Below are 16536 nucleotides of genomic sequence, written 5' to 3'. Positions count from 1 at the left end.
TAAGTTTTGAAACTGGGAAGTGTGAATCCTCCAATTTTGTTTTCTTTTTCAAGACCATTTGGCTATTCTGAGTTCCTCACATTTCCATATAAATTATAGATCAGATTATCACTCTCTGCAAAAAGACAGCTGGAACATTGATAGGTCTTGTGAAGCCTGTTTCATGAGCAATCTACAAATCATCTGTTGAGCTCATAAGAAAGGGAAGAGTCCTGGTTTGCTGACAACCAGTGTGGCCCAGAGTAGCCTCTCAAAGAGGCACATGGTCACGGGGCTGCTATCAGTCAGGGAAAACTTGCCAATGTTACTGGGGTCTGGATCTATGGGAATATTGCTGGCTTTCAGCTTCTGGAAGCCATGCAGTCAGATGTAAAGTGAGGCTGGTACATCTTATACCTTGGCAACACTGGCCACTTGCACTCACCCTCTGGCAGGGGAAAGACTCCTGGGCAGTCTTAGCTGCATGCTTCCTTTCCCAGGTGAAAGATCAATGTTTTTCTGCCTACCTTGAGCTCATCTTTGCTCTGGAAGTTGTCCAGGAGGTGCTGGTAATGGGTGTCACACATCTGGCGGAGCAATGAGAGAAGGCAGGACACATACTCGCCCTGGGGACCAACCCAAAAAACACTTAGCAAAGCCAATGACAAGAGCTGTGTTCCCCCAATCCACAGAGGGCAAGGAGAGAAGGAAGGGTCTGAGATGGCCCCAATGATCATGAAAGGGAAGGTGACAACTCTGGCCCTGAAAATGAATTTTCTTTTCAGCTAAGGGGGGCCTGAAGGGTTGGGAATTTTAATAAGACCTCTGCAGCATGGGGCTAATTGAAAAACCTTAACCTATAACAAAGAAGTACTGCCAAGTAAGACAGATATTCTAGCTTTTTTCCTAGGAAAGTTTTGGCTTCACAGTCCTTTGTCATTATATGTTGCCAGGGTACCATACAGAAGTCTGGAGGGGCTACTGGGAACAGGGCTCTCAGCCTTCTCTGGACAGAATCTGGACTCTGCCTATCCTGCTGGGCTGGAGAAGCCCTTCTACAAGGATCTCCTTGGGGACCTCCCAGAGCTTACATGTGATTACCGGACCAGGCAGATGGAACATAGTAGATCAACATAACTCTCTGGAAAGCAGAAGAGTCAAAACTGAACTTTATGAGAAGATGAGCTAATGGCTTTAAGTAAAAATTTAAAGATAAAAAAATGAGTCTTTAAAATTTCTTCAAGTTCTAACTGGGGTACATGGATGAAAACCCCACGTTAAGGACTCCAAAGGCTCATCTCATGGAAATTTTTGGCACAGGGCAGCTGAGCATGGCTTCCTCTTACAAGGTTGCCTCCTTAGAAGGGATGGAGGAAAAATTACTTAATTTGAGCAGTTTTCAAATGTTTTTAAACTCATGGGAATTTGACAACAGTTTTTTAGTCTCTCAGATCCTTTTTAGACTCATGAAATTATTATACACACATGTATTTAAAATACATACAGGTGCATGAACCTCAGCTTTATCTGAAAAAATGGACATAAGCCATAATTTATAGATTTGTTGTGAGGATCAGATGCATTAATGTACATAAAGCATTTAAGTAAACAGTTCACTACATAAAGCCGTGCTCAATAAATTGTTGCTATCATCTTCATTAAATCCATATAAAACAGATCACTTCTTTAGTATTGCTAATGAGTTAATATTTGTAGAGTGCATAAAGCAGAATCTGGCCCACAGCCAGCACTGTGTCATTGCTGGTTAGAAGGATGGGCTGCCAGGACATGGCAGGGTGCGTATGTTTTTACCTATAGTGAGGGTGTCCTGAATAGGGGTTCCTAAGAGAGCAGATATTCCTTCCAAGCCCAATGCTCCAGAACTCATGTCTACTCTTTGCTCTCCCTAACATGCTGGAGCTTGGCTTGCTCCCATAGAAGGTTTTCTACAAAGGGATCATTGTAGTCTTCCACCTGCCAACTAGAAGATTCCAAGCAATCTGTTTATCATGTTCCAACATCAGGGCTAAGAAGTCCACTCTGTATAGGGGTGGGGGCCCTGGGGGGTGTCTCTTTGCCACACCTGAGAAGCTTTCCCAGTCTGTTTCTCTTCTAATTCGATCATAGGATATCATTGTTCAGTAATGCCAGTCCAATTCTACCTCATCACATTTTTCCTGATGCTAGACATTTAGATACAAACACTATGGACAAAAGTGACTAATTTGTAGGTACAAGCAAATCGTGAGAAAATAACTGTCATGCATGTCATTTACAAGAGCCTGCTCCTAAAAGGAATAGTCTATATTTTTCACCTTCAACCTCTTACTATGTCTCTGCTTTATTCCACATTATAGAAAATGACTTGGCTCAAATGCAAAGGCCAATGGAGGTGGTGTGCAGGAAAACAGGACAGGAAGCATCACTGGATCTGCCCCTAAGTAGACTCCTGTGAGTATGAACCTAGAGCTTTCAGAGTGGAGATGGAGTACGACTCGAGAAGGAAAAAGGGCAGCATGCTGACAACCAGGCAGGAAGGGAAGCTGAGATGAAGGTGGTGTGATGGTGAGATGAGGTTTGGTGTGGAGGAACCCCAGGTTAGAAAAGAAAGCAAGAAAACCTGAATGTTAGTTACTAACAGTGATCTCCGCTGTGCACTGCGGGCACCGCTGCCCTCTTACCGCCTCCTGAGCGTGCGATTTGCTCATGATGGTGAGCAGAGTCTGTAAGAGCACGTCCAAGAGGCTCTCCACCATCATTTCTACCTCCTCCATGACATCTGCCTCCTGGAGTGAGCAGCGAGAGAGCACACAGTTAGTGCCAGACCTGCTGACGTGCAGCTGGCAGTACTTACTAAGTCAGCCACATCAGGAGTGGTCTTCTGACTTAATTCTCAACACTGAGCTCCTGGCCTCACTGGTATGCAGTGTCAAGGAACCTGGAACAATGGCTCTGAAAGGAGGTGAGGCACACCTGCCACTGTTGCACTGGTTTGGTGGCTGGGGCCTTACCCCAACGCAGCACCACTCTGACACCTATAGTTCTGAACCTCAGACAAATACATTAATTTCAATATACAGGGCAGAAGTGAAGGTTCTAAGTTAAATGTTTTCTTTGATTTTCCTACGAAAGTCAGGAGGAAGCACAGCACTGCTGACTAACATTTTGAGAAAATGGTAAAGAATTCACACCAGGGGGTGTGGTGGCAGCACCTTTACTATTGCTAATGCACACAGAAGTATCTCAGTCTTTCTGAGAACCATTTTCTCCTTGAGTGACCTCAATTTTTGCCAGGCCTGACTGCTGCCCAGACATGCCACTTCTAGCTCCTTGGCATTCTTGCTCACATTCCCTGGTCCACCAGAAGGACTCTGGTCTCAGTGCATCTTTTTCAGGCAGCCTCACAAAAACAACGGAGCACGCCTCCTCACTAAGGGCTGCTTCCCAGTCACCAGGTTCTGAATTTAGGCAGAGTCTGTGCTATCTTTTTATAGACCTCTCACATGCAATCTTAAACCCTATAACTTGATTTTCATTATCTCACAAAGAGATTCCCATTGCCTCTTCTCCAGTCTCTTTATATTATTACTGGTCCAAATGTCCATCCATCCATCAACCCACCATTCAGTAAGTATTTACCATGTGCCAGTCACTGTTTGAGAACTGAGTATACAGAAGTGAACAGGAAAGGTAATATCTCTGCTTTCATGGAGCTTAAATTTCACCCACCCTCCATCCATTCAATATAGTTACACTGAGCCCCATTCCACATGAAAAATTTGAGCAGCTCTTGGGACCAAAGTCTTCTTTCTCATTTGCTGAACTGATCATAACACTCTTAAAACCTGTGATGGCTCTTTGAGTAGTTGTAAGCAACTAATTGCACTTGACTCTCTAGCCCCACAAACACAACCAGATCATCTTCAGGTTTTTACCTGTTCCCATTCCTCTGCCATTCCTCCCCTACCCTTTCTTTTCCCCTTCAATTTCTCTTTTTCTTTAGCAGTAAGCCTCCCATCCCAAGTCTGACCCTGGGTTACCAGTACACCTTATGTGCCTGATGTTGCTTCTCTGAGGCCTGATGGGAAAGAGAGCTGCTAGGCGTTGCCTGGAGCCAAGATCAAACAAAAGGGCCACTACAACCATCACGGTCACTCTGCCAAGCTGGGCCCCCACCACCAGGTGGTACTTTAAGTCTGGATACCAGAGCCCCCTATTGAGTCCTTGTATCCTATTCAAACCAAGCACACTCTTTCTTTTCAGCACCTCTCCTGCTCTATCTTCCTGGATAACCTAACCTTGTATGTTCCTATCACTTGGCTACTGGCATTCATTTTAAATGCACTTGAAATTTTATTCTCCAAAAACCTTACCTCAACTTAATAAGATAGCATAATTAAAACTCATTCTTGTTTTAAGTTTCTTTATATTTTCCTATAAGTTTCCAAATTTTCTAAAAGAAATATGCGTTTCTTCCATTATCATAAATATATAAAATAAATATAATTAAAATAAATTCCTACCCTTATTCATGCCTGATACGTTTTCCCTCCTTTCCTACCTCCCTTCCCTACCACAGACCTCTTCTAAAAAATAAAAATAAAGAAGAAAGAAAATAGGCAAAAGCACTAGTAGTTGAAACCTGACCCCTAAAGTACAACCCTACCATCCCATGAGGCTCAGAACTCTTGTGGACAACATTTATCTCTCGTACACCCTGCTCTCATCTGGCATGGTATAGGAATGCCATATGGGTGGAATCAAGCTGCCAGGAAGCTGCCAGAAAAGTCTGAATGAGCAAGCTGCCTCTCAGCCTGGGCCTGCCTCCCTGTGCTTGTGCGTGAGTATCCTTAGAACACTCCCAGGAATACAGAAGTAATACCTTTTGACAGAAATAGAGCATGCACAGGATTGGGCTTTTTGGTACTACAGATAACTATGTTTCTGGGTGTATTTATGGCAGTACAATTTTTTAACATAGCAAGACTGCTGTGTTGAGAAGCCTGCTGGGCACACACAGGGAGGCCTCCATTCACTTGGGCACCCCCATCACTGATGAAAGCTTCTCTGACTGGGAAGTGTACAGAGTGATCTTTGTTGGTCTGCCTCTGGCTAAAGTAACACAAGAGAGGGACAGAGCTTTGGGTGGGGAGTGGAGTGGGTCTAGGGCCACTACCAGAGAGCTGGTCTTGACGATGGAGAAGATGCTGCCAAGAATCCCTGAGCAGATTAGCAGCTCTTTCTGCTGCCTCAGGTGAAGGTGAATGTGATGGAGAACCACAGGAAGCAGGATGCGACGGGATTCTGAGAGAGAAAACACAAAGGTGAAGAAGCCCTTCAGAGGAGAACCAGCTACCTTTGGAAGCAAGTGGCAATGTGGGATGCAGCTGGTCTCAAAGTAGGTGGGGCTGAGACTGGAGCCAAGCTGCAAATCACCCCCTTCCCTTATGTGGGCCTAACAGCCCACTTCCTGGACATTTTAAGACATTGCACAGCATTATCCTTCTATCTATTGTTCCTTCTTTCTCATTTCAGGCCTAAATATCTAGGGCATGTTATTCAGGATAATGTTAGGAGACTGCTTCCAAATGAAATCTCTTTACTGACTAGACTCCAAATTAAAAGCACAAATTACAGTGAAAACCCCATTTAAGTGACACAGTTCTATGAACTACATTGATTTTTTTAAAAAATAAATACATTTATTTATTTTTGGCTGTGTTGGGCCTTCGTCGCTGCGTGCAGGCTTTCTCTAGTTGCAATGAGCAGGGGCTACTCTTCATTGTGGTGCACGGGCTTCTCACTGCGGTGGCTTCTCTTGTTGCAGAGCATGGGCTCTAGGCACACAGGCTTCAGTAGCTGTGGCACGTGGGCTCAGCAGTTGTGGTTCGTGGGCTCTAGAGCGCAGGCTCAGTAGTTGTAGCGCACGGGCTTAGTTGCTCCGCGGCATGCGGGATCTTCCCAGACCAGGGCTCAAACCCGTGTCCCCTGCATTGGCGGGAGGATTCTTAACCACTGCATCACCAGGGAAGCCCTGAACTACGCTGATTGAACTTGCAGACTTGGTATGGATTATAAATGGTCCCTCTTCACAATGCCCTGGATGGCGGCCTGGCACTTGCACCCCCATAAGTTTCGCACTTTGCGTCAGCCATCAGGCCTGCCTCCTTTTCCCCTCAGGCTTGTGGGATGCTACATGTATCCACAGCAATGAAAGGAATAGAAGCAGGACTTTTATCTTGTCATAAGCCTGCAATAATCAGCTAAACCTCATTGTCAATCCTACTGCATACATTAAAATGTTTTTCTTTTCTTTTCTCTTCAATGCTACCTGAATAATATTTTCATCAGGGGCTGACTATATTTAGAACTCCAAATTCAAGAAGGCTAAATCCTAAATCAAGCTCTTTTATTAATTCACTCTAAGATTTTAGGCAGGTTGACTCCTCCTGTGGGCTTAATTTCCCCCATCTATGACTTCACAGGTGTGGTGAGAAGGTGAAATACAAGTGTGAACATGATTCTGGTATCTTGCACTCCAATGTAGTCAATGACTGTGTGATAAAAGTACCACGACACCCGGCCAGCATGATTCGGTCAGACTACCAGTAACACAAACAAGCCAAGGCATTTGGGATTTATTATTCATATTTGACCATAATTAAGTATTCCAGATGAAATTCAGAATGAAAATCTTTTTCAGCAAAAGACAAACTACATGACATACAAGAGGTTTTGGGGACTGCCTTGTCAAATACTTAGAATATGTTCAAAAAAATGGAATGACAGCTATTCTATGTTTAAAAGGATGCTTGGATAAAAGAGAAGTTCATACTGTATTTTGTAGACCAAAATACCAACAGAGCAAGATTTGTAACAACCAACAGCTGCCTGCAGACAAAATAGTAGTTTTTTATTGGAACCTGCTAATGAAGAAACCAAACTGATATGCTCTGAGGATATGTGTTGGTTAATGACACCACTGGTAAAAGTCTTCCTGCTTCAGGGAAGATGCTTCAACTCAGGCATTCAATGAAAGTGAGATGCAAGTGAAAATTTGGTCGTGGCTTTTTATCTCAATATCCAGTTACATAGTTCCAGCCAGATAAGAACAATTTTTCTTAAGTGATTATGGGAAGCAGCAAGTACATGCAAAAGTATTAGAAATAACGTATGTCAATGAGGGCAGTCTGCTGTCCGTCTTCCCATATATTCAGAAAGCATCTGCTTTAAGCAGTGCTCAAAGCTTGAGTGTATGCAGTGGCTTCAATGAAAGTATGTCCAAACCATTGATTTTACCTTCAATCCAGGAACTGATGCAAAGTGTTTACCATAAAAAGTTACAGGTGGAGAAAATCTGAATTTCTTGGTGGCAGCTTTACCATCAGCAATACTTTACACAGGTAGAGTTAAGTTAAAGAGAGTATTTATTTAGTACTGCAAATGTGTGTAGCTCTGGGCTGAGAAATTATTGTTCCTATACTTTAAAAGTCAAACTTAAAAAATTTTACTACCAAAAAATTCTAATTATAAAAATTCTAATAATAATTGCTTTACTAGCATTTCAGATTTATTCCTGTGCCCTAGAAATTTATTCCACTATAGTGATATTCTGCTTAAAGGATCAGGCTCACATTGATCTTAACATCTGACTATTGAGTACTTGATCACATTCAATGTGGTTTCAGGTATGAATCCGGGGGTTCCTTCTGAAAGACAGTCTGGCCTGCTGACGGTATGTGTTAGGCTGTCCTGACCTCTTTTGGAGTGTGGAGGGCTCCTCTCCATCACTTTGTCTAATCTTTAGAAGCTCCTTCAGAGAGAGGAATCTATCTGACTGGTGAGGACAGGAACCAAGAAAGCATAGTGGGTCCTCAGGGCCCCCCTTTCAGGGTCTCTTTTATTTCCTTGACTTATCCTATCCCCTTGGGCTAGACCTTTCTCTCTTGTTCCCCTTCCTTTCCTTCTGCTTTTTCATCCTGCTGGGGCTATGGCAGGCCCCATTCTTGGCAGCCGGCTCGACTTGTGGGCCTGGAGGCAGGCCACCCCATGTGGGTCCCTAGGAATAAATTGTGAGTAAGGCAGTAGGCCTAGGTTCTGGCTGCATTCTCTAACAGAGTTTACCAAAAACTCTGCACTTGAAGGGCCACTGGTGTCTTGCATGATGGCTGATGAAACTGATCCTTTGCTTCCCACTTGGCCAACACCCTGATAAGGAAGAAAGGTGAGTGTGACTCTCATCCCAACTTGATTTACCTGAGAAAGAAAATAGGCGGCTATCCACAGTTCTGGCAATGGACTGCAGCTTGACCACATCCATTGACTGCCCAATGTGCACAGTGCTGGGCATGCTCCCCAGAGTCCCTCTCACAAACTCTGCTACCTCCTGCACAGTGAACATTTGCAGCAGCTCATCAAAGATCGTTGGGAAGGAATTGAGAAGTGCAGCCTGCGGAAGCAAGTGAAGGTCTGGTTAGCTCAGAGTTAGGTATGCATCTATCTTGCATGCTTAGACAATGATACTTGGTGGTGAGAGGTTGAGAAGTCATTGCAGCACCCCTGCCTCGAATGTGCTCCTCCCTGGCCTTGGACTCCACCCTGCAGCACTCTTAGGGCATGCAGCAGGAAGAACCAAAAAGGTAACCAAAACAAGAGAATTTACTGGGGCTCAGGCCGCTTGAAGCTTTCAGAACTTGCCAAGGCATTTGCTGGCAAGAGAAGGGAATATATACAGAAATTAACTCTAGGGCTTAACATCTATAGCTGTTTTTGCTCATAAAATGGATTTAAATTTTTTTGTCTGTCTCTACGATCAAGCTCTTGATTTTCCAGTTTCAGTCCCAAATTCAAGCCAGGAAGCTCTCAAAGAACGTAGGCAAAGATAACTGAGCACCATCAAGCAGCACTAGGTGAACTCCATTCACAGTCCTTCAGCTAGCAATCCAGCTCTGAAAACTGGACCATTTCCCCAGAATAGTGTCATTTATTTGAAACCATGAAATCTAAAGACTTTGTAAATTAGTTCCTTCACGTGTGATGCCTGGCAGTTTCAAGTGTAAATCCAAAAGGATGGAGAATGTGTGGATTTAGTCAGCCATGAACTCTTGAGGACTGCGGATAATGTTGGCATAGAGTTCAGAGACCTAGATGGCCTGGACAAGTGGAGTATGTGTGTGTTTGGAGAATTCTCCCCTAGGATCTTAGCTCTGGCAGACCCATATGGTAACTTCTTGAGAACTGAGTCTCAATATTCTCTTGAGAATCTGAGCCTTTGGGAGGCAGAATAGTTTAGGAGAAAGAGAATGGGTTTTGGAATTGGACAGACATGAGTTTAAATCCCAGCGTTACCACTTATCTGCCACATAACCTTGGGTGAGTTACTACCTAATTCTCACTTTTCTCATCTATAAAATGGGGATGATGCTATTACTTATCTCCTCGTATTGGTATGAGGAAAAAGTTTAGGTGCATAAAATTAATTTCCAGTAGACTGCCTGGCACACAATAGGCCTTCAATAAATGCTGGCTCTTGTTCATTTCTCTTGTCTAAACGGAAGCAGCATGAAGGAGGCTCTTCCTACTTCTCAGTCCTCTTACACTATTAAGCCAAGATTTACAAAGGGAAATGGAGTGTCACCTTGAGACGAGGTGAGAGTGCGCTCTTCCTCAGTGACAGTTTGGGGGGCAGGGTGGGGAGCTGTTTTTCCTGATTGCTTCAACAGGCAGTAAGACACTGGCCTAGAGTGAGTGAAAATTTATGACCTGGGGAAATGGGTCTGTCATACTGCAGTCTATGTTCAGGCCAGGACCAAGGACTGAACTTTTATGAATTCTATCTGCAGATTTATAACTCCCTGGGATATCAAGGAGATCATTTTGCAGTAATTAGAACCAGCACAAAAACTATCATCATAAGCAACTAGATACAAAAGACAAAGGGGGAAAAGCAGGTATTTCTTTTTTTTTCCTTTCCTTTTGGCTGTGCTGTGTGGCTTGCAGGATCTTAGTTCCCCAACCAGGGCTTGAACCTGGGGCCACGGCAGTGAAAGTGCCGAGTCCTAACCACTGGACTGCTAGGAAATTCCCAGAAAAGCAGGTATTTCATAATCAACAATGAACAGTAGCTGATTTGCTCTCTTAAATGGTGAAATTTCCTATACTTATGGCATCGGAACAGAAGGACACTTGCACCATAACATCTCCTAGTGGTCAGAATCAAAGATATAAAGTCTGACTGAAGAGCATACTTGCTGAAAGTTCTGAAACTGTGAAACATGAGCCTGGCACCAAAGAAGCAGGTCTGATTCTGACTCAGGTCTAAGATAAGACTACATCTAAGCTATTTATCCTGATGTGATAGGAACATGCCATTGAGTACAGGGCACTGCTGAGTTCTCAGAAAGTGTATCTGGCTTGCTCTGCTAGCTCCCCACATCTCCACATGCTGAGGGAGGAGTAGGTGTCCCGGGCCCTGGTTGGCAGGAACAGATAGGCTGGGGGAGAGGAAGGAAGGAGAAAGATGACTGGCTTGGGGTGTTCAGGAGGGGAGACCATGGAAGGAGCCTTTCTTATAGAGATACCTGGTGACCTTGATGTATTCCACTGTTTTATAGAGGCTATCCCCCAGTTGCTCACCTGTTCTCTGGGCCAAGGGGCTTATGGGCAACTGGCATCAAGGGGCAACATAGAAGCAAGTGGAAAACAAAAAAAGCAGACTATTCTAATCTTAAATGAGGTATTTAAACATACATTTGCTCTGACAGACCTGGCAGTGACTGAATGAATGGACATGAGAAAGGCTGTCTGGTCTTTGCTCATAGGTTTTGATGTAATAATTGGCTTCAGAAAAATCAAAGAAGTGAAATTCATTAGATAAAATTCTGACATTTATTTATAAGCAAAAATAACCCCTTTGTGACTGGGGTAATGAACAATATCCGTGATCCCTTCTAGGGTAAGGTTGCATGTAAAAGGTGACTGATTAGCTGGACAGACATTTTTAATATAAGGAAGCAACTTGCTTCCCACACTGGTATTTCTAATGGAATCTAATCCTAATTCTTAGCCAAAGTTTTCTAGTTATTTCTGCTGTTTTTCAACCTATTTCATTCTTAACTGCTAGGATGGACCAATACTAACCTGAGGTTTTCAAAATTAATACAGTGGCTAGGAAATAAAATTCTCTATACATTCTGAATATCCTCTATAAATAAGATGTTCACGAACAACTAATAGCATGGTAGCTAAATAAATTTGGTCTAAAGAGGGCAAAGTTGTGCTTCTTCTCCACCATAAAGCCACTGGGCTGTCTTATATTTGGAAGCTGGGGCATAGCTGGCTTTGAAGTAAAAGCAGCATTTTATTCTATTAGGTATTTCCTTATAACTCATCCCTTACCCAAAACATAGGAGCTTGGCAGGGCTTCTTTGACTCTGGAAGCCAGAGGACAAAGAAATCACCTGCTAAGACAGACAAGAATCCAGCAGCAAAACTTTGCTGTAGCTCACAGACCTGAGTGAAAAGGAGTGTTTCTGAGTTTCTGCTGTCCAAACTGAGCACAAACCGGATGGACTGGAAAAGTTCTTGGATGCTGGACCGGAATTGCTCCTCTTCCATCCCACAGGTGGCACGTGAGTAGAGGATCCTTGACTGCACAATAAACTTGAAAAGGTACTCCAAGGCCTGGAGGTGTAGGAGGAAAAAGGGATAGAGAGGTGTTAAAGATGTCCAGAAACTAACATATGAGGGAATGAAGGGTGGAGTACCAGAAAATTATACACCAAGCTTGGGAGGGGGACAATTCCAACTATGGAGACAAGCAGTTTAATTTTTAAAAAATTTTTATTGGAGTAGAGTTGATTTACAATGTTGTGTTAGTTTCTGCTGTACAGCAAAGTGAATCAGTTATACATATACATATATCCACTCTGTTTTAGATTCTTTTCCTGTATAGGTCATTACAGAGTATTCAGTAGAATTCCCTGTGCTATATAGCAGGTTATTATTAATCTACTTTATATTTAGTAGTGAAGCACTTTAAGTTTTTAAACCTTTTCTCAAAACTCCAATGGTCACTGAGCAGCAACTGTCTATGTACTGAGAGAATCATCAAATTATTTCATGCGGTTATGGAAGTGTATAACCACAGACTGTTATGGAAGCAGTTGAATTCAAGACCATATAGAATCAAAAGAAAATTAAATTTCTCTCATTTTTCTCAGGTCTGGAAATAAAAGGCTACAAAGGCAATGATATAAGAACCTCTCTTAAATTTATTCCAAGAAGGAAGAGTCCTTTAAAGAGTCTTCTGCATCTTCAAGAAACAGCTGGACACGGTGCCAGCCTTCCCACCAGGGGTCAAGTCTGAAGAACTTGTCCCTAGTTGCACAGGAGCTGGTGGACCTAACCCACCCATTTTCCATCCTCTTCCAGACAAGGACACCTGCCATCAATAGTTCATGAACAATACAGAAGACAAAGCTCCCATAACATGTTTTGGGAGCAGAATCTGATTCTGAGGAGTCCCTGCAGCTTGGCCCATGCTTATGAGCTGAATAATTCTCTTTTAAGAGAATTCAAGATCCAAGACTATACTTTCTAATCAAAGAAAGGCTAACGATTTCCCAGACACTGGAAAGGCAGAGACATTGAAAACTGAGGAGAAACTTATCCAAGGATGAAATATGGAGCTCAGTTACTTGAACTATATAACAGGAAACAATTCCCAAGCTACTTTCATGATCTATTCATCTGTCAGGTTTAGCAAAGCAAAACTTTGTGTGTGTGAGTGTGTGTGTGTGTGTGTGTGTGTTTATGTGCTCCACACTGAACTCAGTTGGCACTGGAAAATGGCTAGTTCAGAAAAATGTGTGTTCCAAGGCCTGCACCAGAGGATTCTGCAGAATAAGTTACAGTGTTTGGCCTCATCTCCGTAAACGCTACAGTCTCTCTTTCAGTAGCCTTTTAATGCCTGGTCTACAAATAATCTGGAAATTTAATGCCTGGTCTGTAAAGAACCTGGAAAGTCTCTGCTAAATTTAAAAAGGAAAGTGTTTTTTTTCTCAGTTTGAAACAACTACCACAAGAGATGTACTGAGTGGCTTAGAACATCCACTAGTTTCAGAGTGAGAGGCAGAACCAGACAGCAAAGTCGCTTGCACTTCCTGGGTACGAGAGATCAGTTCCTCCATTAAGTCCTAAAATATAAAACACTTTGCAGAGGAGTACAAGGCTGTTGTCGAAGACAGCCTGTGAAAACCTGGATGAGGGCAAGGAAAACAAGCTCACTTCTAGTCATCCATCATTACCTGACTTCCCCTTTCCCTACTCCTCTTGATTTTTACCATCAGCACCAGCTGATGGCCAGGACCAGGTAAAGTTGGCCACCTGTGACAGATGCAACTGGGTAAAGAGAGGAGAGCAGAAGAGTGGGATAAAAGGTGAGGGTGGATCCTATGGAAGTTGTTTGAAGTTTACAGGTGTTCCCAACCCTGTGTGGAGACAATGGAACCCTTAACTACGGCTGAAGCAGCTTCTCTGTCTTTTTCTACTTAAGTTAATAAACCTGAAGGGAAAAGAGATCCTAAAAGTTATTACAACCTTTCTGTCACTAAGGAGATCATTGTGCTTTCTCTTTCCTGGCTCCCTGGTAAGAACCTGATGCAGCTCAGCAGTGAAAAGTATGCTGCCTTTTTGGAACGCCCTGCCAAAAGCCATCCTCAGACCCACCAAGGATACCCCCTTGTAAGTCATTCACTCAGGAATAATGTAACCAAGTAAGAAAATAAAAGACTCTTTATTTTCATCTTTAGTGGCATAACTTTGGAAGGTCATGACTCTGAAAGGGAAAGGAAGAGATGATGTGTAAGTAGCAAGATGTATTGAATCAAGAGCAATAAAGAAGAGGAGGTTTCCTGGTCCACAGATTATGATACCGGAATAAGAAATGCCAGGTCAGAAGCATATGCATTCTGTGAATAAGGATGAAATTAGGATCAGATAGAGACTTACACATTTGGTCAAGAGGACTTGTAAACTGAAATTTGATGAAGAAGTGGAAATGGCCTGATAAAACCGTTGGGCTAGATGCATTAGTATCAGACGCCACTCAAATACATTTGATATGGTAAGAACAAGTATGAAAGTACCCCCAGAAAAGTGCTCCCCCACAATGGAACTCTTCCTTTTCCCCACCCAAGCCTGATATTCTCCAGGAATTTTGTACCTCCATAGGTGACCCTGCCATCAACCCAGCTCATCTAGCCAGACCCCTGGAACCACCCTCAGGTCTTCCTTTCTGCCACCTCTCACATCCAACCGAACATTTGAAAGCTTCTGCTTTGGTCACATCAGCCACTTTATGGTTGCTTGAAAACTCTAGCTCTTTCCCATCCAGGCTTTTAAACATTCTGTTTCCTCAGTCTGAAATGTGTGTCCCCCAGTTCTTAACACTGATTTCAGCTCAGGTCACCTCGTCAGAGAAGCTTTCCCTAAACTCTTGATCTGAAGTAAACCCTCCTCTCCAGCCATTCCATCCCAAGATCCTGTTTATTTCCCTCATAGCATCATCAATGTTCTTTTCTCACTTACTTTGTGTATTTATCTGTTTGACATGTTTATTATCTGCCTTTTCCCCACTTGAATGGAAGTGCTATGAAGGCCTAGCCTTTCTACTTGGGCTCCTGCTGAATCCCCAGTGGTTAACACAGTGTCTGACATATGGCAGGTATCAAGCAATACTGACTGAATGAATGGCTGAATGAACGACTCTTAGGGGAAAACTTCTGAGATAGCATCTCCAGTAACCTTAAGCAATTAATTTATGAACTCACATAGAATCTTTTGTATTTAACTCAACTTGTATCCCCTCAAATACTATGCAGGGCACTTCACAGGTGCTGGGGTTCAGAGAAGAACAGAACCCAGTGCTTGCCCTCACATTACACTCAGAACCCTGCTCTACACTTGTGTTTGAACCTGATTCCCCTTAGGACACAGGGGATGTGTTCTTCAAGGGGAGAGGTCAGTCTTACTCTTTGCATCTTAGCACCCATGACATGCTGATTGCTCAGCTGACATGTATTGCGTGAAGAAAGACAGAAGTGAGACTTGTGGCCTTAGATTTTTAAAGAATGTGCAGAGAAGAGGCAGGGAAAATATGGATTTATGATTTGATTTTGCCTCTTTAATCTGATGATGCTTGGGGGAACATCTGTTTTACCTGTTACCACGTGGACAAGAATAACAAAATCATAGGCCCAGAAGTACTTAGAGCAGATGATGGGATATTAAAAGAGGACAAAGAGAAAGCAGAACTACTTTGCTGCCATTCTTCTTTTATTACTAACTAGAAAGGATGGGAAAGACATGGTTAAAAAGCAACCAAAAAATGAGAGTAACTCAAGAACAAGAAAAGACAGGGACAAAAAAGCAAGCAAGCAAGCATGAACTTGCTTTAAATGAGTTCTCAGAGGATACGACAGTGTTCTTCAAACAGCTATATGGAGAACTGTTGAGCAAAAGAGGGATCAACATTCTCATAGGCTGTTCTCTACAGCAGAAGCAGTAGCCATGAAAAGAAGTTACCAGAAAGTATAGTTAACTAACAATGAGGACAGTCCCCTGTAAAGTGGAGCTGTCCAGCAAGGCAAAGGGCTGCCTGGTCACGGTTTTTAGATTATCTTCTTCTCAACATATCTGCATACAGTGCATTCTTAAAACAGTTATAGAAAACAATGTTTAGTAACTACTGAAGAAGGGAAAAGTATTGGAAGATCTTATTTCTCATCAATGTTGCCACCAACACTGGCTTAGAAGGAGATATGATATTTTAGCCAGTGGAAGCAAAGACTGACATTGTTGGTAGAAACCAGGCAGGGAGGATGGCTGAGAGCCACATGCACATCATCCCTCTCTCCTGCTTTAAGATAAAATTATGAGGAATAAAGACCTTTTAGGGCAAAATCAAAGTGAGGAAAAGGCAGTTATGTGGATCAAGGCAGTCATTCCTGAAAGCAGAGCAGTGTACTGGCTGTCTACACTTGTCCTGCACACTACTCCATTGAGGCTACTTGCAAAGTTCTGCAGGGGTGGGCCCTTTTTGTACAGCAAGCTCAGTACATTACCCTCATGGCTTCCTGAATGTGATCCTGCCGAATCAGTTCTGCCGAGCAGTCCATGTACCACTTCAAACAGCGGATTAGCTCCCTAGGAAAAAGAACAGTTTCAGAAACCTCACGTTAATCCAAGAGCAATGCAGCCTAAAATATTTGCAGTCCTGAATTAGCCATATAGGAAATAATATACTGCTAATGAGCTAGAATAGAGTGATGGATCCAATACAGCTGTGGAATCTTTAGATCATCCAAGACCAGACAACACTCCCTGTCCAAAAAGAGTTGCCACATTTCAATCAGCAATTATAATCATTCTTTCCCACTTTCCCTGACACACATTTTTTCTGATTACAAGAAAGTTTTCCCGAAGTCTGGGACTGGATGTGTGTTTTGTTTTGTTTTGTTTAAAACTGCTAAGTCTCCCGAACATACAACACACTCT

The 16536-nt window shown here is 43.0% G+C and overlaps 1 protein-coding gene across 1 annotated transcript in view; it reads right to left on the bottom strand.

The window, feature by feature from the left end:
• Window positions 1–16536, bottom strand: part of DOCK3 (dedicator of cytokinesis 3) — a 409735-nt gene that overhangs the window by 55442 nt on the left and 337757 nt on the right. The window contains exons 22-27 of the mRNA XM_027120931.1: window positions 16104–16185; window positions 11491–11661; window positions 8236–8428; window positions 5156–5283; window positions 2661–2765; window positions 507–605 (exon numbers count right to left, since the gene is read on the bottom strand). Coding sequence (XP_026976732.1) covers window positions 507–605; window positions 2661–2765; window positions 5156–5283; window positions 8236–8428; window positions 11491–11661; window positions 16104–16185 — 778 coding nt within the window. The remainder of the gene's footprint in view (window positions 1–506; window positions 606–2660; window positions 2766–5155; window positions 5284–8235; window positions 8429–11490; window positions 11662–16103; window positions 16186–16536) is intronic.

This window comes from Aethalodelphis obliquidens, unplaced genomic scaffold, assembly GCF_003676395.1.
Source record: "Aethalodelphis obliquidens isolate GAN/ISIS:26980383/991018 unplaced genomic scaffold, ASM367639v1 scaffold22, whole genome shotgun sequence".
NCBI classification, from domain to species: Eukaryota; Metazoa; Chordata; class Mammalia; order Artiodactyla; family Delphinidae; genus Aethalodelphis; species Aethalodelphis obliquidens.
Note: the sequence above shows the minus strand (reverse complement) of the source record. Positions and strands in the feature narration are given on the sequence as shown.